Consider the following 27,447-nt stretch of genomic DNA (forward strand, 5'->3'; position numbering starts at 1 on the left):
ACTTGTTTTACTAAAATAACTACTACAAATTGAAGTGATTTATTATTCTATGTAACTAATTTATGAATCACAAAAGACAAATGTGCGCATCTCTTCAAATCATGTTTCCATTTTAATCTTCTACTAATCCGGTCTTCTGGTCCCTTTTACCAGCCAAATTTGATAATATCGTATAATAGGACACCGCTCCATAAAAAATCTAAAAAAAAAATCGTTTCAAATTTTCCCGATCGAATTTGGGTAATAGAATTAGAATGGTTATTTCTCGACGAATAAATATTTAATACTTACTTTTCTATATAAGATCAGCGATAATATTCCATAAAAGGGAATTTTAAATTCTATACTTTGTTGCACTTGATGTAAAAGTATTTGTAAAGCACGTTTCACTTTCCGAGAAAATAAAAACCAACTAGATGATTGAATCTCAATTTCAATAAGTTCGCATGCTGATTTACACTTCTCGGCCCAAAAAAAAAATGGATACTGAACTGCCACTACACCTACCGTATGAAAAAGTTGGTTTATAAGATGTAATTTATTTCCGGTCTAAAAATTTAATGAAATATTTATTTAATATTTTTTAGAAATCGATTTTGCTCAATTGACAAAGCCTCAAATTAATTTTGACAGGTTGTGGTTTTGTAAATGACCATCAGAGAAGTGTTTTACGATTCAAATCATTTGAAATTTTTTATTTAAATTGGATGTTTTTGCCTATTTTTGAAGATATTAAGGAATCAAGTGTTTTTCGTGACCACAGTTGCCAACATTTCTTAATAGTAATGTTAGGATATATTTATTCCACAACCCGTAAGGATTAATTTGAAGTTGGGTGAAACTGACTTTCTAAATATATTATAGTTTCACTTACGATTTTTAAACTAAATATTGATAAAGTAAGCACTACGAAAGTACCAAAAGTTATAAAACAATGAGGTATTAGTACAGTGCGTATGTCGGCCGAAATATTCAAAATTTCCGCATAAAGATTGATTGTGTGCCTTAGACGATCTTCAATTGAAATTATTTTACCATGTTTATCTTTGGGTTTAAATGCCTAAATAAAAAATTTATTAAGTGTAAGATAATTCTCCAAAAAAAAAAATTTTTTTTTAATGTATCAAACAAAACTTTGAAGGTAAAAAGAATTAAGAGTTATCCAAATTGAGTCCCCCTCCACAGAAACAGTCAACCAAATAAAGCTACCGGAGATTTTGAACCAAATAAAGAAACCCCAGGTTTTTTGAGTAATTTTTCGTCAAATTGGCTCCCTGTGATTTTTTCACAAAGTTCACTGTTTTTGAGTTGTACGGAAGCTTAAGTGGTTTCGGGGGATATTTCACAACTGGTAGCGTTTATACAAAATCGATTAATCAAGACAAAAAATGAAGTTTTATTTGGCGGTTAAATGTAAAAAACATAGATGTCAAAATGAGTTTAATTAATATCTTTCATGTCTTTACTTACCGAATCACTTAACAGTTTGATAGATTTTCGTACAATCAATAATTGTGTATATAAGTGTATTAGAAATGAAAAGATTAATGTATCCATTGCAATCCTTCCACCCACAAATAGCAAAAATGATACCATTTGATACATACAAAATAATTCAAATATCGGTGATCGATTTGTATCAATGAATGATATTGGTATTACCGGCGATATGTAAATACCATTAAAATAACTCACCACACTATTCACTACTCCAAAAAGTATGGTAATTGCAGCCATTAATAAAAGAATTATGCTCTAAAATATTTTTTAACATAATTTTTTTTGAAAACATGCGATTCGAAGTGTGAATAATTCGAGATGCACACGGAAACTTGGATTGCTAAATCGAAAATTTAAGATTATCCAAGCGGAATCTTGTCAAAATTTTTGTAATGAACAAAATAGTGTTACAAAGTGAGGTTTTATATTTATACAGGGTGGCTTCTTAACTACAAAATGAGTTGTAACTCGAAATAATGAACGCGATTACAAAACATATATTTTTTCTCATTAAAGATACAGTCAACAGTCAGTCAAATATGTTTACAAATGTTTACTCGCAAATGATCTTGAAAAGTATGTTAATATCATCGGATACTTTTCTAGTAATAATAAAACATTTTTATACATTTCTATTGAATGTATTAGATTCGAAAAAATGTTTCGAACACATGGCTTTGGCTTTATAAAGAAGACTAATTTTAAAAATTAAATGGAGTTGACTCTGTACGTTTTTTTTTTGAACCCTACGATTTCTACGAAGTCTTTTATTTTTCGAGTTAACACTGGGTTTTATTGAAGCTTAAAGAAAAAATTAACAATAAATAGAGATGATACTACTCATCATATTCGATACCGAACGATAATGATAGAATAACTTAACAAATTTTCAATATATTCAAATTTTCAACCTGTATTTCAATAATTGCCATTGAACGTTTTATTCTTTGTTGCTCATAAGAACCACATTTAATAAAATTGAATTTCATTTCTTCATTTTGCTCAAATTTCGCTATTATACATTCAATTTTTTTTCCGTTTAATATCTGATAACATGAACAGCCACAATCTAAAATACATTATTTGATTAGTTTATTGTATTGTTGTCAAATTTTTGTTATGGTAGCACTGTTCTCATACTTTTGAGTAATTAAAAAACTTTTAGAGTTTGTACGAGAAAACTGTAAGAACGGATAATATTATTCATACTTAAATGAGCTCCTAGAAAGAATTTTTCAAAGATTAATTAGAATAAAAGTTATTTAAAAATTTCGGGAGAATACCGGAAAAATAGATAATAAATTTCTTATAATTTCATGTTTTTAACCGGTTTAACTTCCTTTTAAACAATTTTTGGGTATTGCATGATACTTATAAATGTTTATTCCTCCTGCTTGATAATGAGACGCAATAGAGTTTCCTATTTTCATAAGACCCCGAGATATAAGCGAAAATGTCTTAAAAAAAACTATTTTCCCGGTTTTCTCACGAAGTTTTTGATTAACTTTTATTCTAGTGAAAATTTTTGAAAAATTCTTTCGAGTGGCAAGTTAGTTAGTTATTAATAATCATATTGGTAGCGTTATAAATAATGAAATTGCCCATAAAAAGTTACTGCACCATATTTCGAAAAATCTATTTGATTAACAAAACTTTGATTTTTGGATTCAGCAGAAAAAAATACGCCGAAAACTATAGGTTGATTTTGTGGAACTCAATTCGCTACGCTGGAGTTAACTATTCGCGATAAAAAGATCAAAAAACAAACTTACAAGCCAATTGTAGATAAAAAAATTTTACTATTTCCACAAAATTTTCCATATCGCTAGCAAAAAATACATAACGTACTTCACAGGCTAAGATAAATGTATATACAAATTGTGAATTAAAAAGAGCAATTGTTTTCAATAACCACTTCCATCCACTATCTTTCGAACGGAATATGCATACAATAGTTAGTAATTTTTCGGCGAAACGAAAATAATTTTTTGGGATATTGTTAGCAAACATTTTGTAATAAATTAATGTTTTGAGTTTCGTGTTCGAAATGATTTTGTTATCATTCCATATAGTCACGAAGTCTTTATAACTTTATTTAATAGATTGTAAAACTAATATTTGATGATAATGGTATAAATGCTAGGCAATTATTTTATAATTTTCATTATCAATACTTAATGTGAGAAAATCACACATAGTTGGAAAAACTAGAGTATCTTTCTTGAACCAATTTGCTACTCCCAAAAATTTTTTGTGGGAGGAGTCCTTGAATAATCTAACATTAGTGAATAAGAGCGATTTTGAGAGAGTTATCTCATTTTGAGTTACAGTTCGGAAAATTTTTAATTGGCTTTCCAGCTTAAAATTGATGAACATCGGCGTATTTTCTTATTCTAGAAATAATAGAATCCATTCTACAACACTGTTGACTTTAATTCTAAACTCAAGAAAGCAATACTCGAGCATCTTCTTGTTTAAATAAAAAAAGAGATATTAATCAATTTTTATGTGGATGTGCAATTCAATAATTGTCAGACCTTGCTTGACTTTCTAAAGACTTCAAACGATATTACACTACCAAAAGAGTTTACGCAATGATCAAATTTTTAGGATTCTGAACTGAAATCAGAATTTTACACACAGCCTACTACAAATTGGCAAATAGGGCCAATTCTTAATATTTTGTCTAGCGTCAAAGATGATATAGAAAAAAAGTCTGACAAGATATCGTCTTTTAAAAGTCTGACAAGGTCTGGCAGATATAGAAAAAAAATTATTCGAAAAAGTTGATCAGGACATTTTTTTATACCCATATACCAATTTTCATGAAATGAAACCGTGTGAATTTTAACAAATTTGCTTAGAAAAAACAGAACGCCCATATAAATTAGACGTTTGGAATTAATAATTATTTTTTCAATACAAACAGTCAGATATAATTTATTTGAAATTAATAGAATAAATTAATTACATATCTGTTACTTTATAACTCAATATATACCTGGGATATCTTGAAAAATAGCTTAACAATTATTGTTATATTGAATTAATCGTTGTAGTCCAATAGCTACAGTAAATTGGTTGCGAAAAATTGGTTTTGAAATTAATCCGAAAACAGAGAGATAAATATAATAGAAGCAAAACTTCGAATATACAGTCTTTTTCGGATATACTTTTTTTTACAAGAAGCAATTTTGGAAATTTATACGCCCATTTCCAAGTTAATTGATCTTATATCATACTGATCTTATAGGATATAGTCCTCTTTATGAAATTTTTTCCCCTATTTTTTAGTTTTTTCGAGTTCGGAACCCTATATTTGTCCTTGAAACATAACTGGGACGATCTCCATTAAATTACTGTTTAAACGAAACCAAAAAAAAAACATTCCGTTCATCAAGTCCATCCGTTTAGAGGCTACGATGCCACAGATAGAGAGACAGACACACAGACAGACATTCACACAGACACATAGCGGTCAAACCCCTTTTTTTATGCCGGGGGCTAAAAAACTAGAAATAAAATAGTAAAATAATGCAGTCAATAAATTCCCAAGAAAGTGTAGTTTTTTTCCTGAATATTCTCGAAGTTTTAATCATAATGTTACGTAAATTTTTTTTCAACATTAAAAATATATGTGTTTTAATGGATCGTTTTTCCACTGGCTACAATTAATATTTCAGGAAAAAAATCAATATAGACCACTCATAATTAATGTTACTTATTGAATTTTAACTACTTACTTGTATGAAGGTCAACTTCAATAAAATATTAAACTATTGTTTGTGTTAAATAAATTGAAAATCCGTCGATACTCTTGACGGATGCATTTCAATGAATATATAAAATATATTTCAAGCAAACAACAAAACTGCAAAGCAAAAGGTTTCTTTGATTATGTTCCAGAAAAAAGGTAATATTGATTAAATTTTAGAAAATATTTTTTTATGTAGCCGCTCGAAGCTTCTTCTTAGGTGGAGAAAAAATGTTTACTTTTTTTGCCCTAATTACTGCCCTCAAGCGTAAACTATGATGTTCATAAAAAAATATATCAAACAAAAGTTGTTTATTTTTTTACAAGGAACACTTTAAAACCCAAATATTTGCATTGAACTTTCTTAAGTAAGCTTTAAACAAAGCAGTCGAACAGTTTTAATAAAATATCAAGTCATATACGAATAATAGTCATGTATGAATACCTCATAGAAACAATTATTTCCTACTTATTAGTACAATAAAAGCTTGTCCTTTAAAAAGTATTTTTTTCAGATCATTCGTACTCTTCTCAACAAACTCTTTTATTTGATATCCATATCATGAGAGTGCATAAATAATAAATATTCCACCATATTTACTGCTATATTGGATTCAAAATGGCGTCACTTAGTCAATCATGCATTATCATCTATACTGAAAGTGTATGGAAAATTGCTGCTCAATCTTTTAAAGATAACAGCTTTAAAATTTAGCTGCAAGATTTGACTAGAACATACAGACATACAATATTACAAGTTGTTTAAAATTTATTTTTCAACAGAGACATTTAAATTTTATAAGTTATGACTTGCGGTTCGTTTCTGATTAGTTTTTTCTAAATAAAAGAAAAGAAATAATTTTAATCCCTTAATTTATCAAATTTTTAGTTCCGAATTTCCATTGGAAAATTAATAAGAAATTTTATCTACGGACATACAAAAATATTTCATTTATTATACATAATCTATGCAACATACATTCATACACGGAGCCTTTATGTCTGATTATGTGGGTGGATTATAGAAAACCTTGTTTGTTTACCTAAATATCTTATGAAAATTTTCAATACTTCTTGTAATATTTAAAACAGATTTACTTGAATATTTTCAATTTATCATGATTTAATTGTAATACTGTTTTTCATCCATATTTTTCATCAGAGTTTCTGACTTATGGTAATATTTGGATAGATTTTAGTTCGTATCGCAAAAAGTATTCGACCAGTCATCAAATGCACCCGATTTTTGTACTTTTTGGGTCAAAATAACCTTATATACTGAGTTTTATCGAAATTGGAGATCTAAAAAAATTCTCGATTTTTTGCAATTTTTTTAAGTGAATAATTTCAACCCCTTTGAAAAAATAGCAAAAAAACTTTTGTTTTGAAATTTGATGAAACTCGGTGAATAGGGTAATTTTGATTCAAAAAGAATATAAATCAGGTTAATTAAATGACCTATAGAAATAAATAATATTGAAATGTTTGTTTAAGGCAGTTATAGAAAGATTTTTTCGTAATGTAGAAAGGTTAATTTGTGGACCATATTAAGGATCGCAATTATATGAACGGCTTTTTTTTTTAGTATTTCGACCCCAGTCATTTTTATTTTAAATACAATAAATATTTTCCAAAGATTTTGTCTCTTAGGTGAATATTTAACAAAATTAGCTAAATTAAATGCATTGAAACGTTCTTGATATCCAAATCACAAATTAGTGAGAATTTTTACAGCTTTTAAAGTGTCATATCTCACGCTATTCTCTACCATATGATCTTATCAATAATGATAAATAATTTTATTAGAAATACTTTGATGTTATATTTTAGAATGTATAATTAATTAATCTTAAATTCATGCTAATTTTATTCCAAATTATGTAATGTATTCGGAGAAATTCTTTGATTTTACTAATATTTTACCATACAAAAATCTTCTTAGAATAGAAATTATTAAATAAAATTTTCTTTTTGTTAATTAATTAATAACATGATAGTACCTACTTAAACATTTTTTAACAAAGCAATAGTCCTCAGGACCACGCCTAAAAAAAAACGTGATAACAACACCGTCTCAATTTGATTGCGTGTTTTTTCTAACGATATTTTTTCCGGGTCTATATTTTCAGTCGTTATTTTTTCCAAGCCTATTTTTCCGTTCTATTTCTTAAGTTGGAATTTATTTCGGGACTATTTTTTCGATTACTCTCTGAGTCCCTTTTAAAAGAACGAAATTTTTTTTATGTAAACTCTGCCCATCAGGACGTAGCACATATAGTTTCAACGTTGCATTAAGTTTTTTTGGGCGTGGACCTGTGGACTACAGATTTTATTATTTTTTCATGAATAAATTTAATACTAAAGCTTACGAACTAAAAAACTAATTTAATTTTTATTTGGATAGTAACAATTTCTATTCGATATTAAAATCGAAGCAAACAGAAAAATTGTTTGACTAAAATATTATACAAAAAAAAACCAATTTCAAACCTAAGTCAACAAATTGTCTCCTTTTAATGCAAACAAAATTGATGACTAGGCATGCCTTTGTTTGTAACTAAAAATTTTTGTTTTCCTTTTTCCAGCCTGAATTATACAAAAAAGAATTAGTGCGTCAATCATCCAACGACAGTTCTGTAACCAGCGAATTGGAGTATTGTGGGAAATTACATTTTGCATTGCGATATGACAATGATATTGAAGGATTAATTGTTAAGGTAAGCAAAGGATGTTTTTTTTTTCAAATTCTGATTTTCAAAACTTTTCAACAATTTTCTTATTCTCAACAACACGAAACACAAAATGTCTGTCAGCTGTCAAATGGGCTATCAAACAAAAGAGTGTTTCCAACTCGGAGATATGAATGTCTTAAACAAACAGCCTTTATATATTTTAAAATATTACATATTGTAAAATTATTCTGAATAATCTTCAAAGCTTCTTTAAACATCATAATAAACGTTCTATAGTCAGTCATATATGTCAGCATTATTCATACAATCTGTCTCATTTGTGCATAGTTTTTTATTAAACATATTTCATAGAAAAAAATTTTTTTCTACATTATTTACATTTCAAAAAAAAAAAAAGAAAAAAGTTTCCTATGCTACGTACAATATGCATGCATTATAATAAATAATACAGAGTGAGTAATTTCAATAACACAGATTGGCGTAGAAAAAAATTTCTACTTTTTATTCTTTTACGCCAAAATATATTCAATCAACTACACAATTTTCTATTTAAATAAAACTAATTTTAAATAGTTCTATATGTTAAAAATTATACTTAAGTAATACTAAATAATTAATAAAAAACCTGTTTTAAAATTCAATTCTACATTGTGTCACCAAAAACAACGATGTTCAAATATTTTGGGAAGAAGTGAATATTAATTTCTTGCCCGTTAATTTTTTTTAGTTAAGTTCATCTTAAAAGATTAAAATTAGAAGGTCTTTTGGCATATTTTTCTAAGATAATAGAATTTAATTTTCGTTTCTGATCAGAATATATCAATTTTATTTTTGAAACCCTCACATATATCTAAAAAAATTATAAACAATATATTATTATAAACAATAGACTTTTTATAAAGATTTTTAGTAAAGACTACAATTCTTTTTATGCCTATTTTATTAATTAAATAAAAAGACCGGTCTATTTATCCCAATTTGAAAATTTCTGCTTGATATCTCTTTTCGTTTTTAAGCTATCGTGTTAACGAATGGGCATACGAGCAGCTAACCGGAAATGGACTATTAAGGTAATTTAGGAACACCTATACCAAAATTTTGTTCGTAGCATCAATATTATTAAGCGTTACAAACTTGAGACTAAACTTAGTATATACATATTTAATTTATACATAATATAAAAATGTCAGATAAGCTAAGATAAGCATAATTTATTTTTGGGATGGACATATTGACTCAGCCAGTATACTGTTCATTTCAATAATTTGTAATCTTCCATTTTCAAATGAATGAGATTTGACCTACATTTAATTTAGTTTGGTAAATTTTACAATGAACTGAATATTAAATCTGTATTGCAATTTATTTAAACCAATGCAACTATTTCAAACAAATTAATTTGAAATAGATGGTTCAGATTCGTATTATATGTTAAAGTGACTAATATAATAAAATAATACTAAACAAATTGTAACGATCAAAATTTTTATACCATGCATATATGTAATATACAAGGTATACTAACTTTAGTCCCAAGCTTGTAACGCTTAAAAATATTGATTCTACGAAAAAATTTGTGGTTTAGGTGTTCATAGAATCACCCAATTAGTCCATTTCCGGTTGTCTGTCTGTCTGTCGTCTGTCTGCCCGTCTGTCATCACGATAACTCAATAACGAAAAGAGATATCAAGCTGAAATTTTTAAAGCGTGCTCAGGACGTAAAAAGTGAGGTCAAGTTCGTAAATGAGCAACATATCTCAATGCAGTATTGTGTCCATAGGACCCATCTTGTTTTTTTTAAATTTTTAATTTAAAACTATAAAATTTACGTATATCAAATGTAGTCCAAGCGATGGGAAAATCAAGTTATGCTTATCATAAATATGCATTGTCATTCGATTTACATATGCATGCAAAATTTCAGTTCAATCGAAAACCGGGAGGTGGGACAAATTTTGATTGCAAAATTCAATAAATATGATGCAAAAATTACTTTCTTCCTTCTTACAACTAATTATTTGCAAGTTGTAAATGGACCGATTAGTGAAGAAAATGGCTTTCTGTGAAACTGTTTCAAACCACCCTATAATGTTCTTCAGCTCGTTCCAATCAAAAGCTCTAAGGCCTTTACTTCATTTTTAATCAATCTTAAGTTCTATACAATAAACGTTTACGTCATTCTTACCGTATTTTTTACGTGAAGAAATATTAGTGTGGAAATACTGGGAAAAAACACTTTATATTGTCAAAATCCTTAAAATAAGGACAAAATTGAAATTATTATTCTTATCCCTGCTGACTACCAATGTGCGAAAGTAAATGCCTAGAGACCTTATCCTTTATTTTACAATAGTTAATAACATAAAATTACCATATTAAACATTGTAAAACAGCCTTTTGTAAAATCATTTTATTTGTTAATTTAATTTAATCTACTCTAAAGTATAAATCTAAATAACAATTATCATTAAAACTTAGTTAAAATTAAAATAATAGATCGTGAGCCCATACTCAATTTCGTATTCTATGATTCTTTTCACACTACTTTTTGGATATTTGATGACAATAAGTTTGATATTAAATCAAATTCAGGTTCAAATACAAGTTGAATGGTATGCGATTTTAAAAACTCTGCTGTTGCTTAATTTTCTTTAATAATTTTTTATTAACCTTCGGTTAAAAAGTGGGATGTTATAAGTTAAACGTGTCTGTGTATTTATGTGTCTGCCTGTAGCATCGTTACTCCAAAACGGATGATTTTGATTTTCTTTTGAAACGTTATTTGATCAGGAATTTTCTTTGCTATGTTTCAAGTACGAGTTAAGGATTCATCCGTACGCGATACAACTAGAAAAGAGGTGATGATCTTTCATCGAATAAGCACTTTTTCTTGAAACATAACAAAGAACAGTCTGAAACAAATTATATTTCAAATAAACAGAAAATCAAAATAGGTTAATCCATTTAGAAGCTTCTATTCCACAAACGAATCGATCAGACTTGATTTTAAGTCCGGGGTTTCTTTTTTTGAATTTAATTTTAGTTATATAGTTTAAGATAATAAAAAAATAATTTGAAAAATGTTACTTATGGGATTTATTTTTTCCTCTAAATCGTAGCATTTCAAAAATCGCACACTACATAAAAATTGAAACTTTCAATTTCCGAGTTACGGTTAAAGGCTTAATCTTTTTTTTGTTATTTATCAGTCCTCCAAAAAACAGATCAAACCAACCAGAAAATTTTGACTTCATTGTAGGCTTAGTAAATGCTTATTTAAATTTGTTTGTTATTTTCAATTTCAGGTATTAGAATGTCGTGATTTACCAATCAAAGATGTAACTGGTAGTAGCGACCCGTATATAAAAGTATATTTATTACCTGATCGTAAAAAGAAATTCCAAACAAAAGTACATCGAAAGAATTTGAATCCTGTATTTAATGAAAGTTTTATATTTAGGTAAGTGCTTTCTTTATCCTTTCATTTTCATATAAAATTTTTATTTATTTTTTTTTTTTCTCAATTTTATATTATTTGTAAAAATATATTGCGAATATCTTTTAAAATGATTGGATTTTTTTATTCTTCAAAGTTGGGAAAAAATGTATTTCTGATATTTTTAATTCCATCTGAAAATATTTTATACAGAATGTACTGCAGTTACATAGAATATAAATTTCTAAGAAAGAAATGTCTTTACATTTTTTAGAATTGTTCGATTAATATTAATCAAATTAAAATTTTTATAAGCAGCTAAGTTTCAAAAAACTCTTGAACAAAGAAGGGAAACAGATTTTTGTTATAGTTTCAGAGAGCAAAATAAACAACATATATTCCCATTGTCTCGCTTTCCATGAGTGTAACCGATTGGTTGCTATACAATAGTCTATGTAGCTTCGATTTATATATGTTTAAACGATTTTAACTTTTTCGATTAACACTTTATATTATTAAAATATTTGAGGCAATGTCAAAGCGACCTCACTTGGGGTACCGCAAGAGAGTTTACGATTTTTACCAGTTCGCAAAAATTTATACCCCGGGTAGTTGTTACTGTCTAATCTAGTTTACGAGAGAAAATATTACAGTAAGAAAAGGGTTTAGTTAAACTGAAACCGCTCGACAACAAAACTGGGTCGAGAAATAAAATACGCACCAATGACTGCTAAGTGAATGATTTTTGGAATAAAGTTATTGTCCTTGAATGTATCCCATTTCTATTCGGCTTAGGCGTATTATTATCAAATCTAAGCTTGAAATATTTCATCGGATAAAATTAATTATTATATATATTTTTTTTAATTATTTACTTCATTAATTACAATTAGTTTAATTTATTATATTGGAATTTGTAAATAAATAACTTAATTAACGAATATACACAAATTGGTGTTTAATGTAGTTAAAAACTTTATACTAATGAATTTCCAATTAGTAAAATTGGTTGTACAACATATTTTTTTCTCTTTTATCAGCATTTTCAAATGGAATTCATTATATTTTTTTGAAAATTGTGTATTGTATGTTTCGAAAAGCGTATTAAATACAAAATAAAACTGAAAATGTGAGAGGCTCTATTAGTCGCTTCAATGATTGTTTTTACTCGGGAATCCTCAATTACAGCTCCGATTTTGATGATTTTTTTTCAAAATGATTCTTTCTGGAGGGGGAATAGGCAATGTCGCAACTGATATATCGACGATCAGCCTAAATCATTAATGACAGAATTTTTAAATTTCGAGAAGATATTGATTTCACACTTTTAGTGTTATTTAAAAAAGGGTTTTCGAAATTCATTTCCTGAAAGGGTGATATAGGGGATGAAAGTTTGTATGAAAATATATACAAACCGTTATTTTTTGAGTTCACTACTTAGCCGATTTTAAAAATTATTTCATCTATAGAATGCTACATTATCCGGAAGTAATATGGCCGTATTTTCTTTTCAAATTATTCGGAATTTTCACTAAAAGTTACAATCCATTATATAGTGAACAAAAGGGAAGTTGAAGGGAGAATTGAAGGCTATAAGGTGGATAACTGCAAGTTATTTATATATTTAAACAATATTTGTGAACCTTATATAAAAAATATATTGTACGGAGAATATATTGCTTTCTCTACTAAATACAAGCTACGAAATATATTCAATTCGTAGAAGTTTTGAATTAAAGCTCAAAAAAATGAATGCATGAAACAAGTTGATTGTTCCTGGAATTCAATAAAACCTCAGAATAATAAGTTTATAAAACGTATGTGTACACTAATCCTATATAGATTTCTTTAACCTGTTTTTTTCCTGGGTACGCGATATCTTCCTTATTATTTCATCAAATTCAATAACTTACCCCTCATTTTAAAACTTATCGTGCTGGCTAATGACAAAAAATACACCCAACATCTAAAAATATACCGTTTAGGAAAAATCAGATTGTTGAAATTTAATTTTGTTCATTATGTAATTTTTATATCATATCTGAAATAAAATTTCGTATAAATAAAAAGAAAGTAAATTATTTACTTCTCTACGTTTTTAGCCACTGGTACTGCACTATGGAATTCCGTACGAGTCGAGCTAGTAAATATATAATTTCCAATTATTACAACATCGACTATTTTTTCGATAATTACAATTGAATAACCTTGTAGTTTAAAAAGTTTATAACATAGAAAATTTACAAACAAAAAAAAAAGTTTAAATTTACATATACAGGGCGTTCTGTTATTAACTGCAGATCGTTGGCATACAGAATAAGCTCATAAAGACGAAGGAAAAAGTCATTTACCAATTTTGGATCTGAGCCCTAATTTGGGCGCTACAGGTGTGACAAAAATTGATAAATTAGCAAATTCACTGGCTATCATTCGATAACCAGTAGCCAATGATAATCAGTAGATATTAATAAATGTCATTTGATAATATTCAACTAAAGAAGGGGTATGAACTGATTTCAATTGGGTTATATTATTTTGAAAAAAACATTTAAACAAAACTATTATATTATTTCATTGGCTTGTTCAATTCCCACTTTTTTTTATTATTATATTTTTGCAAGAAAACATTAGATTCTTAGTAAAAAAACAAATTACGTCACAAAGAAGGCGTTTTTTGTTTATTTACGCTAAATTAAAAACATTCTTTTTGTGACGTAATTTGTTTTTTTACTAAGAATCTAATGTTTTCTTGCAAAAATATAATAATAAAAAAAAAGTGGGAATTGAACAAGCCAATGAAATAATATAATAGTTTTGTTTAAATGTTTTTTTCAAAATAAGATAACCCAATTGAAATCAGTTCATACCCCTTCTTTAGTTGAATATTATCAAATGACATTTATTAATATCTACTAATTATCATTGGCTACTGGTTATCGAATGATAGCCAGTGAATTTACTAATTTATCAATTTTTGTCATACCTGTAGCGCCCAAATTAGGGCTCAGATCCAAAATTGGTAAATGACTTTTTCCTTCGTCTTTATGAGCTTATTCTGTATGCCAACGATCTGCAGTTAATAACAGAACGCCCTGTATAGAAGCGACCCAACGTTACGCTACTACCTACGTGCAAGTAATTGGTTTTATAGGCATAAAAAAATTGTGTCCCAGTTTTTTTTTCTTTTATGTATTCGCAAATGTGATTCAATAAAAAAGTTTTTTTCCCCGTATAAAGATTAACATATACATATACAAGTTAACGCTTTAAACTAAGTATGCATACAAATTTAAAAGTTTTTTTTTCTCGACAAATCTATAAACACTTAAAATATGTTATCGAATTGACAATATGGTAACGAAAATTGTTACTAAAAATAAAATAAAAAATATAAAAAAAAATAAACAATTTCTTTTTTGGTGACATAAAAGAAAAATTTAAACCATTCTCAACATAGGATAAATCAAGTTATTTGCCAAAAAACTTAAATTTCGTTTCGTCTCCCCTTTTTTTTATTCGGAGGCGTCGCGGTTGTCATGGTTCAACCGGGGTTCACTCAGTTTTTATTTTTTTTTTTTAAATAGAACCACGTATTTCTTGTGGCAATTTATCCTTGCCGGTAAAAATTTGTTTTTATGAAAAATTATATTTATGTTTTTGTTTTTAAGACTAGAAACTGTAAGAATAGTGAATAGAATTTATCGAAGAAAACATTTATTTGCTCTTCGATAAAAATAAGAAACTATAAAAAATTATTATTTTGAAAGTTGACTGGTTAAAAATTTTCTTGGTAGAGACTTTTCAATCCTTTCAATGCTATCGAATGGTGTTTGTATGAACAATGTTATTTATTTTATAATTTCGAAGAAAAAAAAACCTGAAAGCATAAAATTTGGAAAATGATACCTTTTTAATTAAGACTTTAAGGAATAATTATTTGAATTGCGCTTCGGAATAGTAGCGAAATAATGCCGAGTGATACTCTAGAAACTACAATTCCGGACAATATACACCATATGACCTACGCCGTTAATTAACAAAAAAAACCAATTTTTTTTAAAAGCCAATTAATTGCCAGGTATAAAATTCGAAGTAAAATATACACGTCAAGTTAAATTAGATTTCCTAATACTTCCATTAAAATTATTCCTCGTTATTATACGTAATTCCTCGTTACAATTTGTAAATTAATGGTATGTATAGCCTATCATTTCATGGAATATCATTTTAATGATTGTTACCTTTATTATGTTTACATAGTTACTTATTATTTAACTGGAGCCTCCTGGGTGAGCTCCCAGCTTTCAACCAGGAAGCTCGTGCTGGATTCCCAGACGATGCACCAATTCGTAAGATTTTGTTAATGCTAATGAATTCTTAAAGCTAAAATATGAGAATAAAAACCAAATAATAACTTTTATGGAATGTACATAAATTCTATAGAAACGCAATAGCAACGTCGTTACAAATTCCTTTATCGTAACAAAAAATGATTCTACGAATCCTGAACGACATCTTGTCTACTGTAACAGATAATCTTTAACACCTAAAGAACATATATACACTAAGCGCGTGTAACTTTAATAATACCTGGTTGTAATTTGAGCCTGACCTGAAAAAAGGTGTTATGTTATATTCTTAATGTTATTTTTTACACAATCTTCTTTCGCCTTGCTTTTATGTGGTGTGTTTAATGTAATCAAATACTATACATCACGTGTAATTTTTATCACGTGGTCTTGTATTTAAAGTACAGAGAATTTTTAAACATTTAAGGATGTACGAGCGCCAGCGCAATTGTTGATAAACGGCTTGTTTTTTTTTTATATGAATTTGAACTAATTCTAAATCAATTCTAAAAATTTCAGGAGGTTGCCCGATTATTTAAATAAATAAATGACTTCAAAAGTAGGAATATTTGGTCTTATGAAAAAACAAGATAGATGATTGTATTTTCATAGATTTCTCCAATACTAGTCGGTGGAAATTAAAAAAAAAAACTATTTAAATTAAAGTGAACACCTTAATAAATTACTGAAACAAAAAAAAAACGGCGTGCTCGACTAATTAAGGATTTGTGAGCACGTCAGGGGGACATAAATTAGGAACTTTATTTTTCAATTTTGATGGTGTTATAACTTGATAATATAAGACGAAAAGTAAAAATAAAATTTTTCGATATCTGGAGTAATTTTCAAAATATCGAAAATGGATATGTGTTTATAAAGGATTTTGACTGGAACCTTTTACTTACGTCAATATAACTTGTTTGTTTTATTGAGTATTTTAGGGCAATTCTATCGGCACACAATAACCGAAGTTACTATATAAAATATTGAAACTTAGTTTGTTTTGGATTATTTGGCTTGTTACAATTGTACTTCAAAACATGCTTTTTTTTTCTTTAATAATAACTGCTTCAATAATTAATGAACTCTCTGTATGACAATATACACACTAAAAAGGCGTACACACCAAAAACCATAAAATCTACTTAAATTTAACTTTATAACATGTACATTAATTATAATGTGCTTTTGTTTTATTAAAATTTGGGTCACCACCGCCTTTTTTTACTATGCTAATTAAATCATTTTTAATTGTGTGCTTTTTGATAGGTACTTATAATTATACTTACTTTCCACTTTTTGTTCCACATACAAAAATTGAATTTTGTACAGGAGTTTTTTTTTCTTTTATGAAAACTTTTCAGTTAGGTATATTATTGAGCTTTTTCAGTTTTTGACCCTAAGAAGTTGTTAATCAAAACATTGATAATCATAAGCACACTTTTATTAACTTCACTTGAAACTAGCTAACCTACTTACTAGTTTCAAGTGAAGTGTAGCTATTACTAGCTAACCTAGCTAACAATTGATTAACTTGAAAATGTGCACACATATCAAGATCCGATGTTAATATAATAAATTAATTCTCCTTGTATCTTGATCGGGATCACCAAGATAAAATATGGATAATCTTATCTTTATTACTTTTCATCTTAAAACTTACTAATTATCTTAAAATATTACAGTAAATGAGATGTTGTAGTGGCTGAGGTGTTTGTTTCTCATGCGGAAGTTAAAGAATACTAAAAACGCGTTATTGAATTGAAAAGTGAATAATAATTTTAATTTTAATGTATGAAATCCAAAGCATGAGGTGCTCTCAACATTCATTCTTTAAATTAGCTGATTTGATAGAAATCGACCACCCCACGCTTTGAATTTTACTATATATTTAAATTTACTATACAATTAGAATTACTATCCACTTTTTAGTACAATAAATCATATTTTTTTAGTTTTTTTAACTATAATTTATTAGTATTTGTTACTCAACCTGACGAAATTAACCGCAACTTCCTAGGTGGAATACTCCTATACCATCGACACTGTGAAGTTGCTCTGCTATTCTATCCGTTTACTCTTGGTTGAAAATGCAGGAATAAAATTTAAAAATTGAGAAGTATTTTTTGAACTGTTCTCGAAAACGGCAAACTTTGGTGACAAATGTGTAAGGGCTTTAACGTAGAGGCGAATGTGTTTTTGTATTTCGAAAAACCCAGCCATGTACACTCTAATGTAAAAAAAATTCCATTCGATTCCATTTTAAATAATAATCGACCCCAGACTAACTTGTGTAAGTATGTATTGATGTACTCGTTACTTACCAAGGTTTTTCCATACTTCTTCGAATTTCTAGTTAGAAAGGCGGACTTATTACAATCATTATTAGTTAAATTGATGATTCTCGGAACATATTTTTTATAATAAACCAATTAATATACAATAAAATGATGGGAAATAGAATCATCAATCGAAGCCATTATTATTAAAGGGTATGGTCTCAATTAAAAATTCCCATTTCTTATTAAATAGTTTTATTTTTATATAATTACTTTAGATAGATATATTCGAAGAAAAGTCTCTTAATATAAAAAAAATCTCATATTTCTTGCTGAGAGATGTTCCAATTAAATATATTACAATGTTTCTTTTATAAAACAAAAAACTTCTCATATTTCTGTTAATACATATTTAGATACGTGATAATACTGAATTATTATTTCCTAATGTTTGATAGATATATCATTTTTAATAAAGGGTTGAAAATCGATAAAAACCTTTATATCAACGATAAAATTTTATCGACAACAAATGTTGTCATAATAAATACAATATACCGTGTGTCTATTGAAAAAATTCGAAAGGAATGTTTTGACCACTTCAATTTTAAATAAAATTTTGCAAATCCTACTTATGAAACACATTTTCTGTTATTTTATTTGAAATAAAATAAAACAATTCAATTTTAATTCAACTTGCCTGGTGAATTACTGGACTGATAGTAAAAAAACCTGCATTCGAAACCCAACCTAGTCAAAAAATTTTTGTATGTCTCACTTTGCAAATTAGAAATTTTTAATTTTTCATGATGTTGGTGATGGTGAGTGCCACTTCTCCTAGGAGACGTTGGCCACCATGTTTTTCCATCTTTGCTGTCATAAATATTTAATTTCACCTGTATGAAGTTTATGTTAGTGAACAGTTTAGTTTTGTGCTACCATGATAGTCACCTTCGACTTCGTTTTCTCTGTGATCCAAACTTCCTTCAGCAATACCTACTACAAGCTGTAGCGCACGATATTTATCCCAAGGCATGGTGTGTCCAAAATAAGTGACTTTTACTAGTTGCACTTATTGTTGTCTTGTACCAATCATTCATAAAACTTTGTCGTTAGATGAAATAAGATAACCATTTTATGTTCAAGATTTTTCTGTTACACCACATCTCAAATACATTCAATTTGTTTATGACGTCGTATTTTATTGTCAGTGTTTCACAGGAATAGAGAACTATTGGCCACATAATATAATAATTAATTAAAAAATAATAAAAATAAGTTAAAACACAGTTATTCCAAAGTTTTAAGTTGTTATTTCTGTCCACAGTCCACATGACTGACTCTAAGTTGTTAAATATCAAATATATTTTTTTCCAAAAACACTCCTTATAATGGAAACATAATTCATTATTTTTCACGAAGTAAAAGACTTAGCTATCATCAAAGTATAATAATAAAGTGATAAAAATATAAGGTATAGGAAAGAAGTTCTTCAAACAAACTAAAACATTGATAGCTTACAAAACTCTAATAAAACTTTTATTAAATATTGTTGTGCACAAAGAGAAAGAACTATATCTTATCTTCATCGATAAAACTTTAGTAAGAAAAAAAAAAGTCGTTACCCAGGAACTGCGTAAACTAGCAGATTCATTAAGTGTCACTTCCTCATAAATTTGAGAAATTAAAAAACATATTTCATCTCTTTAAGGAAAAGGAAAGGAAGTAAGATAGACAAAATGGTCAGATGAGAATAAATTGTATTCAAGTTTTAATATTCAACTTCTAAGAAAAATATTACTTTTACTAATAGGGAAGAGTAGCCATAATTGTACGATAAAGCCATTGCAATTTACAATCAATTATGATTAATCAAATTAAAACACAGAGAAGTTGGAATAGGAATATCAAATCAGAACATTCTCTTCTTAACCTCCTTTGCATGCATTCTAATTTGTCCGTAAGAATCTTTAATATTTATCGGTGGACACTTAGATTTTTAAAAAAACTCCATCATCAGTTCAAAACCAATATCTCATTGTTATTTGAAAAGGAAATTCGCTAAAAATATATAAAAAGTAATTTTTGTTTTTTTTTTTCTTGTTTGTTGCAGTTGCGAGTATGATGATTTACGTGATCGTTATTTACAATTTTCCGTATATGATTTTGATCGATTTTCACGGCATGATTTAATTGGACATGTGGTATTAAAGGGTTTATTAGAAACGACGGATTTACAACAGGAAATTGAATATACAATGAATATTTTGTCACCTCCACAGGTAAGATCTTTTAATATTGGTATATTGTTATACGAAATTTCTCTACTCCATAACTAATAATTAGGCTATGCGTACCTGTCTTACTTTAACCATCCAAAAAATTCAAGGGTTTGGAAAAGGGTTTTATATTGAACCGAAAAAAAATTTCGGTTCAATATAAAAACAAAGTTGACCTTCTTCGACAAATTGAATAAGCTATCCACGAAAGTGCGAAAATTAAATATTTAACTGGAATTGATTCTCTCGGACACCTTACTATCGATTGAGTCACACCAAAAGTTAAGTTTTTTTCCAAAGACTCTAAATTTTAAAGAATTCATAAAATATATGACAATCTCAGCCAAATTATTTGGACTTCCAGTTTCCATAACGATGAGGGATGTTTTTCACAACTCTAGGTATAAGGATTCTAGGTATAAACAACATTAGGTAAAAAGATTTTTTCCGTTGGTGGATCTGTCTGGACCTTTGCTCACCTAATCTTTATTTTAGTGCCCTTTACTTGAACCATTTCCATCCCCGTGCAACGTTCATTAGCATTTAAATTCTTTCACAAGTGTTTCCTTCAAAAACCTGTCTGCTATTCTTCGTTTAAATCCCTATAATTAAATTCGATCACAATATGACACTTTTTGAAGTTAATTCCGATTGCACAGTTTCTCGCTAAAGGATTCCTCCACCTCTCTTGGTATTACTTAACTTATAAGTATTACCAATAAACTTTTTGTATTTCAACACAGAATTTTAACTTTATGTATCCCGAACCACAAGGGCGAGTTTATTACGTTTGTGCTTTCATACTGATGCCAAATTGAGGAGACTAAAAGGCGACACTGTTAAGGCGCAATTCCACTGAAGCAACACTGGGTGACATGTGGCTCGATATTTGTTGCCAAGTATTACTCATTGTAGGCGTGCAACAACGTAGCACAAAATTCAATTCAAAGTCCAGATTCCATGTTGCATGCTACAAGCCGCACCGATCTGTTCACTGTTGGATAGATGACAATACCGTTCAACTTGTAGCATGCGGCAATGAGACATAATTTTTGTCGCTTTCTGTTCCGTTTTGTCGTATGTGTAGCATACAGCAATGTCGATGCTACATGATGCCTCAGTGGAATTGCGCCTTTCGTCTGAGTATGTTTACCAATTACTGATATTACTGAGTACTGTCAAAAGAATTTCATTAAAAAGAAACCTGTATGATTTCCCTAGAATGTAACAATGTAGCATAACCTTTAAACATGCAGAAAAGAAAATAAACACAGGTAGGTAACAAGCAAGACCTTCACATTTATCTAAACAAAACAAACATATAATAATAATAATAAACTTTGTACTAATAATAACAATAATATATTTCATTCAAAAAAGGCTCATATGTAACCCGGGAGAGAAACATTCAAGGTGAATATCAACCAATGTACAGGGGCAACAATGACGTCACTGTTGCGCTGGTGATGCTGTAAACAGTCGCATTCAACACAGCAGTATAAAGATATATTTAGATCATTATTGTGTACCTATATATAGAGAGTTGGATTTTCAAGTGACCTAAATATAATACTCGTATATTAGACCGTGAGCCCATTATGAAGCGAAATTTCCATGATTCTTTTTGTTTGCCTATTTTGAGGATTGATAATTGTATGTTTGGTAATAAAGATATATTTAATATTTGATAAGTTTTAATGCCCAATTTATGGAAAATGAGTTTTTCGAGATAATTTTTTGTAATGTTAAAATATACTTACTTATGGGCAACAGGATAAAATAAAAATTTTAATGAAAAATACTTTTTAAGTGACAAGCTTTTTTTGTACTAAAAAGTAGAAAATAATTTTATCTATGAGTCACTCATACCCGACTATTTGTAAAAGCTTGAGGCGTTCTATTTAAAATATAAAAAATGAATCGGAATGCCTCTACTCCACATGCCTAATTATTTTTCGATTCATTCTCGATATTATGTGCCTCAAGTTTTTACAAATAGTCGGGTTTGAGTGACTGAAATATAAAATTATTTTCTACTTTTTAGTACAATAAAAGCTTATCCCTTAAGAAGTATTATTATAATATTAAAAAATTATATATATGTTATATGGTGGAAGCGATGGAAAAATGTATAAAAAAACCCATTTTTCAATCCTTTCCGAGAATTGCAAACTGCGTCTCATTTTTCCCCACATATTCTAGGATTTTCACTAGTTCGACACTCGAGTCACTATTCAAAAAACACATTACTTTATTACCAAACTTACCTTTATCAATTCTCAAAAAAACAGACCAAGTGATTCATGAAAAATTCGCTTCATTATGGGCTTACGTTCCAAACCTATCTATTATCATCGTATAACCAACCAGCGTGTGCCCTCTGTATCTCCATAGCAATATCTACACAATCTTTAAAAAGTTTTATCTCATTCCATTTAGAAACGGATTGAGGTATCTGAACAGGTGCAGCATCAATGCCCTTGATGTATGATCATAAAAGTTTTTTTTCGAGATTAAATAAATGTTGTTATTTTTTTCATTATACAAAGAATTCGTAAAATTTTAACTCTATGGTTAAAACAGTTGAAAACGGAGAAGAATTACATAACATACTTAGCTTGACCGCTGATCCGGAAAAAAAGATTTAACTAGAATGAGGAAAAATTTTTCCGCGTATCTATGTTGTCAAAAAAATTGGTTTCGCATTTTTCGAAACAGGCATTTCGGAATTTTCACAGCTATGGCATGCTAACTGAATGATAAAGCCTAACATTCCAAAACGGTATAACCATAAAGATTGAAAGTGGAAACAAAGTTGAAATAAGAACCTGATATTCTAAGAAAACAAGTATGAAAGCTTGAAAGTATAAAAACGAGTACCATTAGACCTAGAAAGAATTCCAGCAAAAATTGGCGGATAGTAGGATTCAGAGGAGTGAGATTAAGGAGGAGCAGAAACTAAAAAAAGCCACACAAATATATCACGGTCTGCAATGATTTCTTCCGAATAAAACAGTTTTTAAATAATAAATATAACTTAAAATTGGCCAATACTTTGGAATTTAGTTACAGACAAATCGAAAGAGTAAAACATGTCAACATTTTACAAATTATTTATACGAGTATATATTTTAATAATGGACTTTTGAATAGTTCAAATCGTTAAGGATTTTGTAGGATTGAAGAAAGATTTGCTGTAACAAAAAAAAACTCTCAAGCTATCTTCTATTCATAGTCCTTGAAAGATATATGATATTCATTATAAATTCCACTGTCTTGTTTATTATTAAGCTATATCAAGTATTATGTATAACAAATTTGTATTCCCGAGCTTAAGCCATGTTAAATATATTGATACACTTCTGATTACAAAAATTGATCCACTTAATGTGACTTGAATATTTTTACGCGTACCGCGTTTTGTAAATATCCAATAAAATTAACAAGTCTCTCGAAAGCATTATTAGCTAATAACGGCAGCAAGGAACCATCGGCCTGAAAATTATACTTTGATTACTCAGCGACTTAAAAAATCGCCAATATTTTTCTTTAACGACGGCTCGAAACAATGGTCCATTAAAAGACAAACATCAAATTTTCTTTTGTGTTAGGGCATGCTCTAATGGTCTTTTTGTCTACAAAATTTGCAATCATACCCGTTTTCCACATCTAGGTGCATACACGGTTCCTCAAATACACGGTCTGTTAATGTTCAACTGCAAGCTTTTAGAATCTTTCGTGTGAAATTTTGGAGAAAATTAGTTTATCATGACTCACACACAGAGCCCAAAATTTAGACTTTTATCCTGCAGTTTGCTTTGTTGTTTTTCTTGAAATATTAAAAGCAAGTTTTTTTTTTAAAGTCTCTGTTCTTATATTATGCGTTTCTACTCAATTACCTGTTAAAACTCGAATACTATTACCTATAGTTTAGCTATACACTTCCTAAATGATTCAAGAATAGCATACACTTGAAATATTATATAACACATTTACCTCGAAATTCTAATGAATGAACAAAGCATTTTATATAACATATATATACCGATGTCAAAACCATAAAACGGATTTTTTTTTAAATCTTGTTTTTTATTTATTTGAAGGATTCCAGGAAATTCAATTTAATTTTGAAATATAATATGATATTCATTTTACAGGTGCTTTATGCGAGTAAAATGGTGTTTACTCGTTTAATCGTTCAAGAAAACAAACAATTGACTGAGTTAATTGTTGAAATACCATGTATAGACAGTGTTGATGACGCAAGATATCCACTCTTAGATAGCCACACATTCATAACTGATATTCCCAGTTATGGGAGTCTCTATATATATTATATGGGAGTCTCAGTTAATCATTATCACTTATAAGTAGGTTTAATAAAACTAAGATACCTTTTGTGGACTTATTAGCTCCAAGCTAGAAATTTATCCGGAAATAGTCATTAGGTAATCTAACACCATAGAACAAAGTATGTCCTGCCTTAAAATTAATGAATATCTTTTATTATAAGAAGATAATCAACGGTCCAATATTATCGACTTTTATACGACACTTATAAAATAGGCGCGTCCACTTTATGAAGTGTCAAACTTGTTAGAGTACATGCTTAATTATCTAGTAATGCGCTACCATGTGACTAAACATGATGTAAATAAATAGATCAAGGTTCGTACTTCATTTATTTATTTTCGAGTAAGAATAAAATATTAGAATAAATTCAATATGACATTCCATACTCTTTTATTAACTTGTTCTTCATCCCTTCTTTACAACATAACTTATTATAATAATACGCTACGTTCTACTACGTTCCTCTTCTTTTGTCTTTTAATAATAATATCATTTATTTGGTATTCATGACGTGTTAATAATAAATTTATTCGAAAAACTTTTATAATTTATGTATATCAATAGAAAATGATGTATATTTTAGCATGTAGTAGCATAAACCAAAATACATTCTTTTTGGGAAAAAGTATTACTTATAATCTTTAAATCTTAAAAAATCATTAAGCAACCTAATTAGTCCATTATTCTCCAATTCTATTCTCAAAAAACAGATATCATACTGGAATTTGACTGCCATGGTCATAATTCCAGAGCTGCATAAACACAGATCAAGTTAAATTTAAAACAAGAAAAATTACTTTAGAAAAAAAAGTTTTTTCGTTTTTCTACTAAGAACTTGCTTTTTAAAATATACTCTCGAAGCTGTTGCCTATCAAAGAAGTGTCCCATTTTTAATCTCCGAATTAAAATAAGGGGTGTTATAATTTTGATCGCTATATGTGTATCTGTGTGTTCGTCCATCTATGTGGCATAGTAGCGCCTAAACGGATGAACCGATTTTACCTTTTTTGAATTCATTTGAAAGGTAATTTAACGGAGAGTGTTCTTAGCCATGTTTCAAGTGCGAGTTTAGAATTCCGTTCACGAAAAAACTAAAAAATGGGCGATGATCTTCAAAATCGATTTAGTTTGGAGAAGGCATGGCGTATAATAATTTTAACATAGTCAAATAAATCTGGCTCAATTCACTTTGAAAAGTGAAATGGTAAAATAATTAGGTAATTCAAAACAACAAACAAAACTAAAATATTTCAATTTCAATTAAAATATATCCAAAAATTTGTCCAAAAAAATGATAGATGTCTTAAATATCTTTTTCATCTTATCAGATATCTGATGTCTTTGACCATCGCTTTGATATTGAGGAGTGTTATAAGTTTAAAGTGTTTATCTGTGCGTCTGGGGTTTTCTCATTGGCTTCGTGGCCTCTCAACGGTCGAACCGACTTGATTGAGAATATTTTATGGCTAAGTTTCCAAAAATCGGTTTACAAGGAATAAATCGCATATGTTGGGGATTTTTTTAAATTTTCTACATTTCACTTGTTTCATTTTGTTGATTCTTTTTTCATATATGGTTGTTAAAATTTCAGTTTATAGCTGAGAAAGCATGTAACCATGACAAAGTCATAAGAGTTATTTATTGGATATCCACCCTTAATCGTACGGTATAAAAACTATGTGATACTAACCGATAATAATAAAATCCAATAATTCTTTAAAATATTCATAGATATAATAGACATAAATGCAATATCAGACGCTGTCATATTGAATAAGGAAAATAAAATTCTAATATACTTTTATTCAATTTTATATCATATAATTGATTTTATTTATGAAAATTACCATGTCAGGAAAATTTCTATAACTTATTGATTTGGTGATATTTATTCTTATCACGTTTTACATGGAATAATTTTATTAGAAACTAAAAGTTAGTTTAGAATTAAAAGTGTGGGCTGATTTATAATTATAAGACAGCTCATTCATATATTTAAATAGTTTGGTTATAAATTACTATGGTTTCTTTATATCACTCTACTTTTAAGCCACCGATTTTCATATGGCAAAATGATTTTATCAATATGAGTTGGATTTTTAAATTTTTCAATACTAACTTGTTTATCAAAAATGAACAGAAAGATAATAGTTTATAATAATGATGTCAAAATATTTTCAAAAACAGAGTTTTCCTTTTTCTTATTTAATAAAACTACGGGATGGTAACTCCAATTAACGGAAAAAATATTCTTATCAGGTTTATTTTTGCTGGAAAATTGTTTTTCATTATCATTTTATAAGAATAAATCTACAATTTTGGTATGATAAATGATATATTATATAAAAAATAAAAAAAGGAATAAGAAAATTGTATAAAGCATAATAAAAAAATATATTTATAGAAATATATGGCATGCAGGTTTACTACACAGACTACTGCGTGTCCAACGGATAAAATATATCCTAGAAACTATCTAACAAATCTAATTTACCAACAGGGTATTTCACTCTATATGAGAGGATAGGCAAAGAGCAGTTGGAAAATGTTAGTTTAGTTCATAAAATAACAAAATAAATTATTTAATTCAATTCAAAGCTCTCAGTTTGTTAATCTGAAATAGTAGCCACCATGTTATTACGTCACACGGCTGTATAAACTATGAAGTCTTCACTTGAACCTTCTCCTGAAAGACGCGCAAATAATAAATCTGACTTCAAAATCGAAATGAATGTTTATACAAATTATGTCGTTATGGTAAATGCATCGTCACAGCCTTCCTCGTCCATTAATTATGGAAAGAT

General features: G+C 28.4%; 1 protein-coding gene across 1 annotated transcript in view; it reads left to right on the plus strand.

Annotated features, from left to right (window-relative positions):
• LOC123298479 (synaptotagmin-10-like) overlaps positions 1-27,447 on the plus strand; it is a 41,075-nt gene that overhangs the window by 7,494 nt on the left and 6,134 nt on the right. The window contains exons 3-5 of the mRNA XM_044880488.1: positions 7,840-7,971; positions 11,253-11,407; positions 20,125-20,293. Of these exons, the coding sequence (XP_044736423.1) occupies positions 7,840-7,971; positions 11,253-11,407; positions 20,125-20,293 (456 nt within the window). The remainder of the gene's footprint in view (positions 1-7,839; positions 7,972-11,252; positions 11,408-20,124; positions 20,294-27,447) is intronic.

Source organism: Chrysoperla carnea, chromosome 4, assembly GCF_905475395.1.
Source record: "Chrysoperla carnea chromosome 4, inChrCarn1.1, whole genome shotgun sequence".
Lineage (NCBI taxonomy): Eukaryota > Metazoa > Arthropoda > Insecta > Neuroptera > Chrysopidae > Chrysoperla > Chrysoperla carnea.